The sequence below is a fragment of the Neovison vison genome, chromosome 2, assembly GCF_020171115.1.
Source record: "Neovison vison isolate M4711 chromosome 2, ASM_NN_V1, whole genome shotgun sequence".
Classification (NCBI taxonomy): Eukaryota; Metazoa; Chordata; class Mammalia; order Carnivora; family Mustelidae; genus Neogale; species Neogale vison.
In genome coordinates this window covers 41297219-41315434 of record NC_058092.1, presented here as the reverse complement: position 1 = coordinate 41315434, position 18216 = coordinate 41297219, and the positions used below count along the sequence as shown (strand labels likewise).

The window sequence follows — 18216 nt, the reverse complement described above, 5'->3', positions numbered from 1 at the left end:
TCTAAATAAAAGTTTTCCTTCTCTGTCTATTAGTCTATATTAGTCTTTCCTATGTTGGAACTCCCAGAGGAGTGTGTATTTACCTAGATGGTATGTCCAGTAGGTTATCTTCTTGTGCTATGTGGTGTGTGTGACTCCAGTATCTTCCAGCCTCTATTGTAAACTCTTTAAGGTAAGAAATTGTACTGTGGAAAATTTCTTTCACTATATTTGATAATATATTATTAGATGGAGACAAATTTAAGGAAGCTGTTCACAATAGAAATGAATAAACTTCAGTTTTGTACATGAAATTAAAAATAGCCCAGACACACCCAGAAACCTTACACAGAAAGGATTGGGAGCATGGTAGGTTCATAAAGTCAGACTTTTCCGTAAAGTTCATACTTGTTCATACTACTCTCCTGCAAAAGAGGCCCCTACTTATTTGTACTTTATCAGTAAAGGTTCAGTAATCATAGTAATTGTCCCTTTTTGGTTCATTTTAATCACTTGGGTTTTTTTTCCCCTTAGATGAAGAGGGATGACTTATTTTGGGTAGAAGTAAAATTAGATACATGAGCTCAACATTCTTTTCCTAGCGATAATGCTCTTAGAACATGCTGGGAAGCATATGATTGGGAAATAAAGGCAGGCTGTTGGTGAGGATTTCTAACACCCACCTAGTTTAATAGACTTCCTTTCTGTTCTTTGACCTAAACATCTTGCTCTGTAGTTGATACTTTTTTAATAGTAAGAATATTCCTGTAGGGGTGCCTGGGTAGCTTAGTTGGTTGAGTGTCTGCCTTTATCGAGGGTCGTGATCACAGAACTGTGGGATTGAGTCCCACAATCAGCTCCCAGGTCAACAGGGGGGTCTGTTTCTCCTTCTACCACTCCCCACTGCTTGTGATCTCTCTCTGTCTCTCAAATAAATAAATACAATCTTAAAAAAAAAAAAAAGAATACTCCTATAACTTCCGTTTTGAGAATTAGGCCAACATAATGAATGTACCTGATTATTTCTAGTTTTGGATTAGTCTGTAGAATTTTAAAAATAAGTTAAATAACATTTTTATAAGATTACTGAAATATTTAAAATTCCCCCTGTTCTCATTAATAATTCTTTAGGTATAGATATACTAGTATAAGTACATGTCTTTATATATGCTTTGAAGTTTTTAAGTGAGTATTCATAAGTTGGTGGTATTTTTATTTTTTATTCTGTATTTTATGTGAAACAGATGCAAATGTATTCATGTTGCTGATGCTTAATAGGTTTAATACTTAAGTTACTTCATCAGTTGTATAACTCACTTGGATTGCTAAAATAAATTTTACTCTTTTACTGTAGCTAAGAGTTTTTATGTATTTGTTTAAATTCTATTTTTTACTACCTTTGTCACACTTCATGGGATTTGGAAGGATGGGGATGAGTTTATCATTTTCATTAACTTGTGTGATTTCTAGAAAACAGGACGTTTTCCTTGAAAGTTCTTTTTAAATAAAGCCAAGATACCAGCTCAAAGATCCCTTCTTTGATGAGGAACCTTGGATGTGGCTGCTTTGGTATTTTCTAAAACAGACCTTGGCACTCTATTACTGTAGTTTTTTCACTGCATTCTTTCAAGAGTCTTAATTGCCGTTATCCTCCTTTTCTTCTGTTGGTGGCATAGATAGGCAAGTAGAGCATGACCGTGGAAAGTAGAGCATAACTAGGAAGGCTTCTGCAAATGTCTTCAGTCACTTACTTGATAAGATGGCATTTGATAGTGCTGAAGTCGTGCACTGAATCAGAAGAGGATTTTCTCAAAGGACTACCTTAAAGTTAAGAGACAATTATCCTAGTTAGTGGAAGATACTGTTTGCTAGGAGAGCCTGTGACTGCCCTAATCAAGGGCAGGGTTGGCGGGGGCGGGGGGGCTTGGACAGGTGCGCCACGAGGGAGATGTGCATTTGTTACCTTCATTAGTCTCAGGATAAGCAAACTATACCAAAAATAAAATAGCCAAGAATATGGGAATACTAATATTGATAGGGAAATTGCATTTCAGTGGTGGTAGCATTACAAGTAATTTTGCAGTGAAATTTGATTCTGATTCTTGTAGTATGTTTGCATCTGTTCATTTTGATTTTGTGCAATTTAATAACTTTTAAGTTTGCTTCCTGAAAGAGTAGGCCCTTTTGTGTATGGATTAGTGTTACGCTTTTTAAGAGATGATTTTTTTTAAGATTTTATTTATTTACTTGAAAGAGTGAAAACCAGAGAGCAAGAGTAAGGTGAGAAAGCACAAGCAGGATGAAGGACAGTGAGAGAAACAGACTCCCCGCTGAGCAGGGAGCCCGATGTGGGGCTCAGTCCTGGGACTCCAGGATCATGACCTGAGCTGAAGACAGACACTTAACTGACTGAGCCACCCAAATGCGCCAAGAGATGATCTTTTATTATATTTAGAAATAGACATGAAGATGGGGCCCGAGTGGCTCACTCAGTTAAGCATCTGACTCTTGATTTTGGCTGAGGTCATGATATCAGGGTTGTGAGATCAAGCCCCAAGTTGGACTCTGCGCTAAGAGTGGAACCTGGTTGTCCCTCTCCCTCTGCTCCTCCCCGACTCGCTCGCGCGCTCACTCTCTCTCTCAAATAAATAAATAAATAAATAAAATCTTAAAAAATAAACATAAAGAAACATTAATTATAATTAGTTTTAATAGGGACATCTGTCCAGCTTAGAATATATCACTAAGATGAGGTATTTTCTCAGTAACCTTTCCCTTGAAGCCTATAGATATTACTATGTGGATTATTACTGCAGCCAAGAAGTGAGCCTAGAAAATTTGAGTGAATTTGCTTACTCTGTGGAAAAGAAAGGTCAAGAATGAGTAAATATTATATAGGCTTGTTTATTCCCATTCCTTTTGCACAAACTTACCTTCAAAGAGTGTATTTAAAGTAGCTCACTAAAAAACTAGTTTTCAAAAATGTTTCTATTTATTAAAGGAAACCAGCATTATTCCTACGATTGGTAGTTCTTACATAAAATTCAGTCATATCTGAAACATCTGAATATTTTTATATTGGTATGAAACTACCAGAGGTATTTGATATTTTAAAAACTCCAAACTTGACATTTTCAGGTTATAAAAGTAATATGGGTCCATAGTAATCTTGTAAAATACAGAAAAGTATTTAAAACACCCTACAACTTCACATTCTACAAAGAGCCATTGTTAACATTTTGTTATATTTTTATGAACATACATAAATGGCTTTATATTTATTTGTGATTATACTATACATGCCTCATATTCAGCTTTAAAAAATTAGCATTAGGTCCTAGACATTTTCTTTTCTTTCTTTTCCTTTTTTTAAAAGATTTTCTTTATTTTAGACAGAGAAAAGAGCAGGGGGAAGAGATGGGCAGAGTGAGAGAGAGAGAGTCTCAAGCAGACTCTGCACTCAGTGCAGAACCTTACTAGGGACTCAGTCTGACATCACTCCTGAGCTGAAACTAAGAGTTGGCTGCTTAACTGACTGAGTCCCTCTAACTAACTAGCGCCCTCCCCCTAGACATTTTCTTATGTTATGTGACCCATTTAAGGTAGATTTTATTTTTAATTAGATTTATAGGAGTGTCTGGGTGGCTCAGTTCTTAAGCATCTGCCTTTGGCTCAGGTCACAATCCCGGGGTCCTGGAATTAAGCCTCATATGGGGCTCCCTGGTCAGTGGGGAGCCTGTTTCTCCCTCTGCCTACTCCCCCTACTTGTGCTCTCTCTCTCTCACTGTCAAATAAATAAATAAAATCTTTTTTTAAAAAAGCAGATTTACGGGGCACCTGGGTGGCTCAGTGGGTTAAAGCCTCTGCCTTTAGCCCAGGTCGTGATGCCAGGGTCCTGGAATCAAGATCCGCATCGGGCTATCTGCTCAGCAGTCCTTCGGGCTATTTGCTTCCTCCTCTGTCTCTCTGTCTGCCTGTCTGCCTCTCTGTCAAGTAAATACATAAATTAAAATCTTAAAAAAAAAAAAAAAAAAAAAAGCTAGGATGCCTGGGTGGCTCAGTTGGTTAAACAGCTGCCTTCGGCTCAGGTCATGATCCCAGCGTCCTGGGATCGAGTCCCACATCGGGCTCCTTGCTCCGTGGGGAGCCTGCTTCTCCCTCTGACTCTGCCTGCCACTCTGTCTGCCTGTGTTCGCTCTCTCTCGCTCTCTCTCTGACAAATAAATAAATAAAATCTTTTAAAAAAAAAAGGCAGATTTACAATAGAAGTAGAGGCATCAAAATTGCATCTATTTATAAAGATTAAATAGTATTAGAGATGAAGTCCAAGATTTTTTGGTGGGGGGAGGGCTGGGAGACGGTGGGAAATCAGTCTAAAGTATTTGAGAATGAGACTAAATAACAGATATTTTTTCTTTTACTCACCCCTGAACATTTTTAATTAAAGGGAAAGAAAAAAAATTTTTTTAAAAGATTTTATTTATTTATTTGACAGAGAGAAATCACAAGTAGATGGAGAGGCAGGCAGAGAGAGAAGGAAGCAAGCTCCCTGCTGAGCAGAGAGCCCGATGCGGGACTCGATCCCAGGACCCTGAGATCATGACCTGAGCCGAAGGCAGCGGTTTAACCCACTGAGCCACCCAGGCGCCCCGGGAAAGAAAAAAATTTCCACAGGATTCTTAAAAAATGCTTTATAGACTAGCATATCATTATATATAAACTGTATAATAACTTTATGACCAAAGTAAGGTTTTTATGATGGATTATATTCCCAAACTAATAAAATTACTTGAACTGTAGCTGGCATTTAAAAAAATATTTAATAATTTACTTAAAAGAAATTTTCAAACCACTGTAATTTTCCCAATTACTGTGTTAAAATGAAGCTGTTATTCCACTTTCCTGAAGAATAAGAATAGTACATAGTGTTATGTAAAAAAAAATACAAATATATAAGCTTAAAAACATAAGAAAGGTGTATGCCACAGTAATTTGTCTAAAGCAGTAAAAATTATTTCCGTATAATGGAAATTTTAAATGTCAGATCAATCTTGGTCTATAGATGATGAAAATATTGAACCAGTATAGAAATTTAGGTACATTTTAATTTAACAAAAAGCATTTATCATAGGTCATTTTGATGTTAGTGTTAATATTGACTTATAGTTTAAGTGCAGAGTAAAGGTTTTTACAGAACAGTAAAAGAACATGAAATCCTCTCTTTCTATCAACCTCAGGCACATATTCCAAGAGTTTCTACCAGGTACTTGAAACTTTGTGGTAGTTACATATCATTGTTTAATTAATCCTCTGGAACGTGCTATGCATTGGACTAGATTGTGGAACCTCAAAGAAAGATGAGACATTGGCTCTGTCCTTCAGTTTAGTGTGTAGAGGTAACTATAATACAATGTAGTAAGTGTGATAATAGAGGTTAAGGACAAACTGCGATAAGAATACAGTAAAGAAGGCTCAAGGTGAGTCAAGAGATTAGGTTTGGCTGGGCTTTGAAGAATGGGTAGTATTTCCAGGTAATGATGGTGTGGAAGAACTCTCAAGGCAGAGGAAATGGCTTAAGAAAGGCACTGGGACATTGAAGTTTATTGTCTCTTGGAGAAAGAAGATGGTTTATTGAGGCTGGGGTACAGGTGAATGTAAGGAAAAGAGGGTAATAGAAGAAGAGGAAGGATAACATGGGGCCCAGTATTGAAGGTTCTGATGTATCTTGTAGGCAGTTTTACTTTAGCCTACAGGTAAGAGGAAACCATTAATATATTTTGCAGAGGGACTAAAGAACTCTCTTTTACAATGGGTTACTTTTTAAAAGAAAGTTGGACATTTGGAACAAGAAGAAACAAAGAAAAACAAAATATGAATCAAGGAAGGGACAGTGAAAACTATTGAGAGCCAATGCTAGGTGCATATCTAAAACTATATCTTAATTTTGAGTGTGGATCAGCTAACAGTATTGACAAGGTTAATAATTTAGTCATGAAAAAATTTAGGCTTGCCGGTAGACTAATGATAAAGTTCCAATGGAGCTTACCATTATGAATCTGTAATCACATAGACTCTTGGAATGTCGTCTGCACAAGAGACTTTCATGATCTTCCATTGTGTGGGCCCTTTGAAGGGAACTTTTTAAAGAAAGCAGCATGATAGTAATTGCATTTTTAGATCAATCAGTTGGTTGAGAAAATACAAGTAAAAATCAGTTATTAAAAGCATTATTCGATGTTTTATTTAATCACAGAAACATATACATATATTTGAAAAATAGTGGCATACTTGTGAGACATTTGGTCTATAGACATTGTATAACTTAGTGATTAAGGACTCAGACTCTGGAATATGTAGAACCTAGTTTGAATCCATTACCTGCTAACTGTAACTTTGGATAAGTACTTGTCCATCTGTGCCTCAGTTTTCTCATCCATAAAATGTGAATAACAATAGTACCTACTTCATAGATCTGTCATATGAATTATAAATGAATTAATATATGTAAAGAGACTGGCACAATACCTCGCACATTATAAGGACTATTGTAGAAGTCCTTGTTTTGTGTAGTCATGCAGTCATTCAGAGACTGTCTCCTAAGTTTTTCTTTTGTTGTTCTTAGATTCTTGTTCTGATGAGTGCTTGATGGGGTCTTTGAATAGTATGTTATTAAAAAGATACCATTATTTTTAGAAACTTGTGTTCACAATTTTATTTCATCTTTTTTGAGATCTCTGCCCACCTCATGCCAAAACATGTGTTAGAGTTATCAATCCCTTCTTCCTCACTTGTGGTTCCTGGAGAGAATTAAGTCCTAATTCCTTTTGGCAACCTTTTTATAAACAATCTCTCTCCTGTATATCTGCAGTGGTACTAGTTTTGTACCATTCTTCAGAGAATTGGGAAAATAGCCACTCAAATGATTTTTCTGTGGTCCAGGCGAGGAACCCCAAATGTTAGAGGACATATAAATCAGGCCATCTTGGCTGCTCTGTTTCATGTGGTAATGATAATGACAGTGGCTGCTTTCATCTATTTGCCAAGGTCTCTTTTGTATTTTTTTTTAAAATAGACTTTTTTCTTTAGAGCAGTTTTAGGTTCATGGTAAAATTAAGCAGAGGGTACAGAGATTTCCCACTATAATGTTTTAGTTTCTGTAGCTTTTGTCATTAAACATAAAGTATAGTACATAAATAAATATAGCATTTTAAAAATGATTAATCTTTAGGAAATTCCTTCCTACACTGAGATCTCTATTTTCTTCCGGACATTTTTTAAAAAAAAATTTTATCTTCCATACATTTTAAAGTTTTGATTTTCACAGTTAGGTCTGTAATACACCTGGAATTTATTTTTCCCTTTAATGTGATTTACAGTCTTATTTTTTTTTTCTTAAAGATTTTATTTATTTATTTGACAGAGAGAGATCACAAGTAGGCAGAGAGGCAGGCAGAGAGAGAGAGAGGAGGAAGCAGGCTCCCTGCTGAGAAAAGAGCCCGATGTGGGACTCGATCCCAGGACCCTGAGACCATGACCTGAGCCGAAGGCAGCGGCTTAACCCACTGAGCCACCCAGGCACCCCTACAGTCTTCTTTTTATTTTATTTTTTACCATATGGGTATGCCCAGCACATATACTGAATATTTAATTCTTTTTCCTTCCAGTCAATTTTTTTTTCCAAGTTCGTGTCAGACGGGTAATGTGCTGAGGTTGTAACAAGGTTTGAGGGGAGCTACATGTCACACAATGGTGTGAATACTCAGTCATCATGCTTATGAACTACAAAAGGATCCTCCTTCCAGTCAATTTTAATGTCATGTTTTCACATCATTATTTCTGTATATACTAGATCTCTGTCTAAATGCTCTTTTCTGTTCCCTCAATCTATTTTTCTATCCTTGTATCAATACCAAACTGTCTTTAATTATTTTAGTTTCCCTATAGTTCATAATACCTGGTCGGTTAAGTCCTTTTACGTTTTACTGTGCTGTTTCTTCTTCTTTTTTCTTCTAAATGTGTTTTAGAACCAGCTTGTCAGGCTTCTTGCAAAACCTTATTAGGATTTTAATTGGAATGTATAGATTAATTGGGAAAGAATTGACATCTTTATGATGTCACTCATCATTCACAAATATTTATGGAGTACCTCTTGTATACTGGGAACTGGGAAGATAGCAGTGAACAAAACTCACAAATACCTCCCAGCTAGTGGAGCTTATGTTGTAGTGGAAGGAAGTAGACCATGAGCAATATAATTTATTTAAATTATATGCTCTGTTATTCATAATAGCCCAAAACTGGGAGCAACCTAAATGTCCATCAAATATTTATCCATACAATGAATACTGCTCAGCAATAAAAAGGAAAGAAACTGCCTATACATGCAACAACTGAGACTAGATTTACAAAGCTAGATACAATAGATTATGTATGGTATGATTCCATTTATATGAAATTTCTACAAAAGGCAAAAACTGTTGTGACAGCAAATCATTGGTTGCCTGGGGCTTCAAATAGGAGTGAGGATTGACTGCAAAGGAGTATGAGGGAACTTTTCAGATAATGGAAGTGGTGTAAACTGGGTTGTGATGATGGTTGTACAATTGTATATTTGCTAAAACTTACTTAATTGTATACTTAAAATGGGCAAATTTTATGATACGTAAATCAAATTTTAGTCATGAGAGAAATTGAAGAAGACATAAAAAGATTGAAGAGCATTCCATGCTCATGGATTGGAAGAATAAACATTGTTAAAATGTTTGTACTGCCTAGAGCTATCTATACTTTCGGTGCCATCCTGATTCAAAATTCCACTGACATTTTTCAAAGAGCTAAAACACACAATCCTAAAATTTGTATGGAACCAGAAGAGACCCCAAATTGCTAAGGAAATGTTGAAAAAGAAAAAGCTGGGGGCATCACATTGCCTGATTTTAAGCTTTGCTATGAACTGTGATCACCAAGGCAGCATGGTACTGGCACAAAAATAGACACATAGACCAGTGGAACAGAGCAGAGAGCCCAGATATGGACCCTCAACTCTATGGTCAAATAATCTTTGACAAAGCAGGAAAAATATACAGTGGAAAAAAGACAGTCTCTTCAATAAATGGTGCTGGGAAAATTGGACAGCTATGTATAGAAGAGTGAAACTCGAACATTCTATTACACCATACACAAAGATAAATTCCAAATGGATAAAAGACCTCAACCTGAGGCAGGAATCTATCAAAATCCTAGAGGCGGAGCGCCTGGGTGGCTCAGTGGCTGTGGAGAAGGGAACCCTCTTACACTGTTGTTGGGAATGCAAGTTGATACAGCCACTTGGGAAAACAGTGTGGAGATTCCTTAAGAAATTAAAAATAGACCTACCCTATGACCCTACCATTGCACTACTGGGTATTTACCCCAAAGATACAGATGTAGTGAAAAGAAGAGCCGTTTGTACCCCAGTGTTCATAGCAGCAATGGCCACAGTCGCCAAACTATGGAAAGAACCAGGATGCCCTTCAATGGACAAATGGATAAAGAAGATATGGTCCGTGTATTATGCCTCTATCAGAAAGGATGAATACCCAATTTCTATATCAACATGGATGATACTGGAAGAGATTATGCTGAGTGAAATAAATCAAGCAGAGAAAGTCAATTATATGGTTTCACTTATGGAGCATAAGGAATAACATGGAGGACATTGGGATATGGAGAGGAGAAGTGAGTTGGGGGAAATCGGAGGGGGAGACAAACCATGAGAGACTGTGGACTCTGAGAACAAACTGAGGGTTTTGGAGGGGGTGGGGGATTGGGTGAGCCTGGTGGTGGGTATTATGGAGGGCATGTATTGCATGGAGCACTGGGTGTGGTGCATAAACAATGAATTTTGGAACACCGGGGGAAAAAAAAAAGAAACAATAAAAAAATAAAATAAAGCTGTTTAAAATAATTATTTTGTACCAATACAGATGAGCCTTGAAAACATGCTGAGTCACAAAGAAGTCAGTCATAGAAACCAGATGTTGTATGATTCAATTTATAACAACTATCCAGAATAGACAAAGCTTATCAAGATAGAAAGTAGATTGATGGTTGCCTGGGGTGATTGGGAGGGAAATAGAGAGTGACTTGCTACTGGGTATAGGGTTTATTTTTGGGGTGATTGAAAATGTTCTAAAAATAAATTGTGATGATTCCGTAACTCTCTGAAGGTACTAAAAGCCGTTGAATTGTACACTTTAAATGGGTGAGTTGTATAGTATGTTCATCTGAATAAAGCTGTTCTAGAAAAGGAATAAAACTACTGCTATATATGAAGGAGACTTAGGGGAGGGAGGCCTCACTGTGAGAAGGTTATAGTTGAGCAAAGACTTGAAAGAGATGAGGGTTTGAGCCATATGGATACCTGGGGAAGACCTTTTTCTAGGAAGAAGGGATAATCAATGGAAGATCCTGAGAAAGGAGCCTGTCTGGTATGTTTGAGGAGCAGCAGCAGGGCCAGAGTGACTGAGCAAGGGAGAGTGCAGTAGGAAATGAAGTTGGGAGTTGCAGGGCCATTGTGAGGGCTTTGGTATTTACAGTAAGGGAAATGGGGAATCAGTGCTGAATTTTGTATAGAGAAGTGACACATCTGACAGAGATTTTTTTTCAGTGGCTGCTGGGCTGAAAATAAACTGTAGGTAGCCTGGGTAGAAGCAGGGAAACCAGCTAGAAGGCAGAAATCCAATAGAGAGAATGGTGACTTGGACCAAAGTTGAGGAAAAAAGTGGTCAGATTTTGAATATGTTTTGAAGGAAGAAGCAATAAAATTTGCTGACAGATTGGAGATGAGATGTGAGAGAAAGAAAAGAGTCAAAGAACATGCTAGATTTTTTGGCCATAGAAATTAAGAGGGAGGGCGCCTGGGTGGCTCAGTGGGTTAAGCTGCTGCCTTTGGCTCAGGTCATGATCTCGGGGTCCCGGGATCGAGTCCCACATCGGGCTCTCTGCTCAGCAGGGAGCCTGCTTCCTCCTCTCTCTCTCTCTGCCTGCCTCTCTGCCTACTTGTGATCTCTGTCTGTCAAATAAATAAAACCTTTAAAAAAAAAAAAAAAGAAATTAAGAGGGAGAAGATTGAGGATAAAGCGGATTTGGGGGGGAGGAAATACCAAGAGTTCTGTTTTTGACATGTTCGAGAAGCTCATCAGACATCCAAAGATAGGTTTGAGTAAGCAAATTGGATTTTTAAAATCTGGAGTCTAGGGAGGAAATCCTGAAGTAAAGACAGTATTTAAAGCTGGGATATCTCCAATCTGCCAACACAATATATTTAATAAGACTTTGTATTCCCTTAAGATGGGGTTTTAAAAATTGTTAACCTTCCCCACTCTCCAAAGATAATAAATGTTAATACTCTTGTATTTCAGGATCTGCAAGATGAAGTTCAAAGGGAGAATACTAATCTACAAAAACTCCAGGCCCAGAAACAGCACGTACAGGAACTCCTTGATGGACTGGATGAGCAGAAATCCCAGCTGGAGGAGCAACTGAAGGAAGTTAGAAAGAAATGCGCTGAGGAGGCCCAGCTGGTAAAGTCTAGGGTGGAAACATTCTTCGCTTGTTGTTGCTGCTTTTGTTGTTAGGTAGCAATCTAGTCAACAGTTGGGGCACATAAAGGAGTTGGAGCACTGTTCATCCAGAAACTACAGGTCCTCTTTTGGGGAATGGGGCACTTCCTGTACTGCTTTTCCAGATTTTAACTGACTGAGCCACCCAGGCACCCTGATTATTTTCCAAATTTTAGCTGAAAGTGTGGTACCTATGCCTTCAAGTCCCTCTATTTATTTCCTAATTGCCCTTTTCTACCAAAAATACATACTTTAAAAAAAAAAAAAACCCAAACCCAAACCCCACCAAAATAGTAAACTGAACAAATAAACATATTTGCATTATGGAGCATTTTAATGACAACTCTTTTTTTTTTTTTTTTTAAATCCCCCTTGTCATTACTCCCATGTTACAGATCTCATCCCTGAAAGCTGAATTAACTAGTCAAGAATCGCAGATCTCTACTTATGAGGAAGAGCTGGCTAAAGCTAGGGAAGAGCTTAGTCGCCTACAGCAAGAAACAGCAGAATTGGAGGAGAGTGTGGAGTCAGGGAAGGCTCAGCTAGGACCTCTTCAGCAGCACCTGCAAGATTCACAACAGGAAATCAGTTCAGTAAGTCTTTGTGGCAATGAGACATGCTCAAATGGGGCTTCACCATATCCTCTTAGTAAATAATACTTTCTCAATTTGTGTTCTTTCCTCTATGCCAAGTTTGGTTTTTTTTTATTCTTTTTATACAAGTAGGTTTCTTGTTGCCTGTCATAAGTTAAAATTGTCATACATCTTGTACATCTGGTTATTATCACTGGAGTCATGGCTAAGGGTATGGGTTTTGTAGATGTATGGTTTAGGTTCATGTTCTGGCTCTGCCACTTACTGCCTGAATTATGTTAGTATCAGATTCCTCATCTTTAAAATTGGAGAATTTTTTAAAAATTGGAGAATTTACAGTCCCTCTACCTTTTACGTCTGCTGTAAGGATTAAATGAAATAAATGTAAAGGATTAAACACTGTGAGACAGTTTAGCATTGTTTGGTACATAAATGCTCTCCAAGTGTTTGTTTTTATGTAACCTGCCCTCCTCAACCTTAGCTTATTTGGTGACCTTTATTATTTTAATTAGGGAATTGTTCTTTATATAGATAAAAATGCTTTGTTATGTGGGTCCACAGTATAGATCTTTTGCTTTGTCATTTCTAGGCTAACCTAAATGGAGAATAACATTTTATAGAATGATAGTAAGATGGTTAGGAGGAGAGAGATGGTGTAGCTCATCCCTTTCATTTCAAATTTGAACAAACTGAAGCCAAGGAAGGTTAGGCAACTTACTTACCTGTGGTTAACATTGCCTTTAAAAGAGCCACAGCCTAGAATCCAGATCTTCTAATATGTAGTCCCGTGTTCTCAGTTAATTATTATGGGTAACAAAGTCCTACCCCTTGTTAGGCTTTCTTCCCCGCCCCCCTCTTTTTTGTAAAAAGATTTATTTACTTATTTACTTCTTTATTTATTTATTTATTTGACAGACAGAGGTCTCAGGCAGAGAGGCAGGCAGAGACAGAGAGGGAGGGAAGCAGGCTCCCTGCTGAGCAGAGGACACCCCCCCCCCCAATATGGGGCTTGATCTCAGGCTCCATCTCAGGACCCGAGCCGAAGGCAGAGGCTTTAACCCACTGAGCCACCCAGGTGCCCCCTTTCTTCCCCTCTTTTATCTCACAGCTGAGCCTACTCCCTCATCTTGAAAAACATGGCTTAATTTCTTACTGCTTTACAGCATTTTCTGAACCCTGTCTATATTGGACTCTGCTTCTGTTGCAGCAATAGTAACATTTTCCCCTGCATATTTGTTTATGTGTCTGTCTCCCTCAGCAGACTGAGCTTTTTGGACTAGGAACATTTTTTTCTCTCTTATCATTTAGCACAGTTCTTATCCCAGTGTAGGTACTCAATAAACAGGTAACCCAAAAGAAGGCTGTCTTAGTGAGAATGCTACCAGCTGAATGAATATTCTTTTTTTTTTTTTTTTAAAGATTTTATTCATTTATTTGACAGACAGAGAAAGATCACAAGTAGGCAGAAAGGCAGGAAGGCGGGGTGGGGGGAGAGCAGACTCCCTGCTGAACACAGAGCCCGATACAGGGCTCCATTCCAGGACCCTGAGATCATGACCTGAGCTGAAGGCAGAGGCTTAACCCACTGAGCCACCCAGGCACCCATGAATGAATATTCTTTAAAATAATTTTCTTCTTTGAGTTTACTTAAAATATTTTTTATAAATGATTTACGTACCATAAGATTTATAAGTTTTAAGGATGCAATTCAATGATTTTCAGTAAACTTAGAATTGTTCAAACTTCACAATTCAGTTTTAGAACATTTCTGTCACTCCTGAAACACTCCTTGGACCCATTTGTAGTGAGTCCCAGCTTCTGCCCTTAGGTAACTACTCATCTGCTTTCTCCTTCTGTATGTTTGCCTTTTCTGAGCACTTAATGTAGATGAAATCAGACACTTTGTAGTCTTTTTCTTGAGGTTTCCTTCACAAGCATAATGTTTTTGAGACTCATCTGTTTTATAGCATGTATCAACACTGTATTTCATTGTATGTTTATAAAGTATTTTGTTTATTCTCTCACTGATTAATGGGCATTTGGAATCTTTCTATTCGTTGGCTATTACAAATAATGCTGCTATGAAAATTTGCATATAATTCTTTTTGTGGACATGTGTTTTCATTTTTGGGGAGTATGGAATAGTTGATTATATTGTGAAGTTATGTTTAAATTTTTTTTTTTTTTAACTTTAAATTGCCAAACTGTTGACCAAAGTCGCTATACCATTTCACATTCCCACTGGCAGTATATGAGGGTTCCGTTTCTTTCTTCACAATCTTACCAACACTTTTTTGTCCACCTAACTAATTTCAGTCATTCTAGTGGGTGTGAAGTGGTATCTCATAGTTTCTAATTTCTACTTTTCTAACAACTAGTAATACTGAGTATCTTTTCATGTGCTTATTACCCATTTGTATATCCTCTTGGATAAAATGTCTGTATAAATCTTTTTCCCATTAAAAAAAAGTATTGTCTAATTATTATTATAGAAGTTTTAAAAAATATTTCCTGGATATAAGTTCCTTATCAGATATTTGATTTGCAAATAATTTCTCCCAGTATCTGGCTTGTCTCTTTGTTTTTTGAAAGGGAATTTCTTTCAAAGGAAGGAACATAAATGAGAAAAGTAGAAAAGATTCTGGATATTATAAATTATCATTGAGAAAATAAAACAGTGTTTCTGAACAAGGAAAATAATCTCAGCAAACTATACTACGAAGTGTGCCAGATAATATTTGCTATCTGTGGAAGGAATTAATTTATATTCTTGCATCTGATCTCAAACCTCAAGAACAGACATACCAGGGGCACCTGGCTGGCTCAGTCAGTAACACATTTGACTCTTGATCTTGGGGTTGTAAGTTCAAGCCCCACATTGGGTGTAGAATTTATTTAGGAAAGTAAATAAATAAGTAAATAAATCAGCCACGGACACACACAAAAAAAGAATAAACATACTGATTTCTTACATTTGACTTAGTGACTTGTGTGTCTTTCCCACAGAGGGCAGTATTTTCCCATGGGCCTATTAAAAGATGAAGATCCAAACTGTAAATTACCCTGAAATTTTAATTGCTCTTTAAAGCTAAACTACAGCTTTTCTGAAAAAAGGTATAACTTAGGGAAATTTTCTGACTTGCCAAATTTTCATTTATACTTCTTACCTTATATTTATGGTAAGAAAAAGAAAAGAAAAAGAAAGAAAAATAAAGAACCTTTGGCTTTAATTCTATGTATCTTACTTACTCAGTATATACTGTTTTTATACAAATGTTTCTGGCATTGTGATAGTATATTGCATTTCTCTTGCACAGTTTGTGAAGAACTTGTGTTAGTTGTGTAATTTCTTTTTTCTATATCCTCCAAGTTTATGCAGAGACTAAGAAAGAAGACAGGCTAAGTGACAGATGTGTGAGAGGGCCAGGCGCAGAAGGCCCAGTTTTGTTCAAGATTTTATTGTCTCAGAAGTAACTATAAGAAATAGGTTGTCTTGACTAGTACTCCTTGATAAGCAAGTATTTCCACATACTGCTTCATCTATATAATGGTTATTATTTTAGTGTTAAGGTTTCAAATTTTAGACTGTAAAGGTTTAGTGGATATTGAAATTATTTTAATGGTCATGATAAAATTTTTTAAAAAAATGAATTAAGACAGGAGTGTTCTGGATTGTTCAGAGCTTTTGAGTCTTTGGTGCTGCTTACTACCAAAGTGTTCGTTATTTGGGACTCCATGAGCTGACCCAGCTTGACATACTGGTAACTAGAAGTGAATAAACATCATCTTACTGTTCTTCAAATGCATGTGGCCTGAGGTGTTAAGATCATTTTGTGAGCTTCATAGGTTCAGTCAGGGACAAGAAAAAAGTCAGAAGGGCCATGACTGGGAAAATAGGAGGTATTGCACAGCCCTAAAGCAGATGGACAAGAGGGGAGCTTTGCTTCTGGTCCCCACAGAAGACATCTCCCTGGCCAGTATAGTCAGTGATTGTGCCTAACTCAGTGAGAAACACTGCCTTATCCATAAAACCTAAAATTATTTTCTCCTTATAACGTAAAAGTGTTTCATACATGCACATTTTTTTTTCCTAATACACATTGCAAGTTTTTCATATATAAAAAAATTGAGTTAACTGTTGGTAGTAATGGAGTACTACACTATGTATATTTTTAAAATAGAAAGTGAAAAGTCTGACAGTTCTACTTCCTGGAGAAAAACAATATTTGCAGCATGGTATCTTTTTAGAATTCTGTTTGTACATGGATGCACCTCTCTGTGTGTGCCTGTGCATTCATACGTATTCCTATACAAGTTGTTTTTTTGTTTAGAAAAAATAAAGACATACTTTGTATACAAAAAATAAGAATGATATAAGACAGAATAGGAAAAATGATGGTGCATTACATGGAATAAGGATACATATTACTTCATGAAACTTTTTCACAACTGTATATACATATGTATGTGCATATAAATTATACATATGGATGAATGTGTCTAAATTGCACGTATGTGTTTATGTGTATATATACACACAGAAAGACCTAGCCAAATAAATACATGTATTTACTGGGTTAGGATATAAAATCTATTTCTTTCCATAAATTAATGTTAAAAAAATGTTTTATAAGCCAAACTTAATATCACTAGGAATATACAAGGCACATGCTGTGTATTACAGATATGTAGTATTTTGGATTGTTTACTAAAGACAATGCATTGTGATAGATACAAATGCTTACTGATATACATGGTTTAAATTTATAAGCACAATACTATGTCCATTCAGTAAACATAAATTAAGCACTATAGTATATACATCATTGTGGTAGATGTTGGCAGTACCAAGTTGATAGCAAAAGTTGTGGTTCCTACCCTCAAAGAGCTCAAGGTCTTTAGCTTTTTAAAAACAGAGTGAATTAATAGAAAAGAAACAGGGAAACTTAATTGGTACAATAGTGAGAAATGCAGTGTGCTAGGCACTTTTATACACATTGTCCATTATTGATACAAACCTTTACATTTTACAGAGTTCTTTCAGATATATCTTTGCCTCATTTAATCATCTGTGGAGAAAGGTCTTACTTTATGGATTAAGAAATAAAGGCTTGAGGAGGTTACTTTAACTAAGATCTCTTGACTAGAAGGTGACAGAGATTGACTGACATCTGTTTTCCCAGTTGAATATAGTGTTCTTTTCCCAGGTTATGGCCCTGAAAAGATCTGTGGAGAATTACAGATTCTAAAATGAGAAAGTTAAAAACCTTATGCAGAAAATAAGATTAGGGGAACTGAGCCTTGATTTATGAAATGTCCAGAAAACACAGCATGCTAATAAATAAAGGGAATTCCAATGTAATGAAAAAAAATATTTTATGAAAAATGGAAACTATTCAGTAAAATTCCATTCATTACTCTTTTTCACTAGGAAACATATTTTAATTTTGCCCTCTCTAAAGTTTTTTCCCTGCCTCTGGGCCCAATATTTTTCTTTTAATATATATTACAGTTTATTAAATTCTGCGTCTCTCTCCCTCTGTTGTTCCAGGAATATAAAGTCACTTGGATACTGGGACCCAAAATACTTTGTCCTTTATTTAACATGTTTAGAATAGCTTAGATTTTAGAGACCACTCCTAGCGCTCTAGCCCGTTAATAAATAATGCTGGAGCATAGGACAGTAGCTCCTTTAACCTTAGTCTTCACTCCTCTACTTCCCAATAGAATTATGGATGGCTCTAAATCCTTGTGTTCTTGTGTTCTCTCCCCGAACTTCCTTTTTTTTTTTTTTTACCCCCCCAGAGCTTCATCACAAAATCTTCTCTTGTTCTGTTACTTGCCATCTTTTCCCCAGTACCCTGACCCTTTTTCCGGTTATCCGTGAAGGATACCAAAATGTAAATATTTGAATCACAATTCTTGGAGCTTTAAAAAGATGTGCAAAAGCAAATCCATGTATACTGTAATGTCCAGAAGACTTACTGGGATGGATTACTGAAATCTCTCTAAATTGTGCTGCATTCCCAGAGGATTCTCCT

General features: G+C 36.7%; 1 protein-coding gene and 1 non-coding gene across 4 annotated transcripts in view; one reads left to right on the top strand and one right to left on the bottom strand.

Moving 5' to 3' along the window:
- The window catches only part of EPS15 (epidermal growth factor receptor pathway substrate 15), a 146421-nt gene that overhangs the window by 92947 nt on the left and 35258 nt on the right, over nucleotides 1–18216 (top strand). For all 3 annotated transcript variants that reach the window (XM_044238211.1, XM_044238213.1, XM_044238212.1), the window contains exons 14-15: nucleotides 11382–11543; nucleotides 11978–12175. In XM_044238211.1, coding sequence (XP_044094146.1) covers nucleotides 11382–11543; nucleotides 11978–12175 — 360 coding nt within the window. The remainder of the gene's footprint in view (nucleotides 1–11381; nucleotides 11544–11977; nucleotides 12176–18216) is intronic.
- On the bottom strand, nucleotides 7666–7770 carry LOC122901656. Its single transcript, XR_006383645.1, has one exon. It is a non-coding gene; the product is annotated as a small nucleolar RNA U13 (small nucleolar RNA).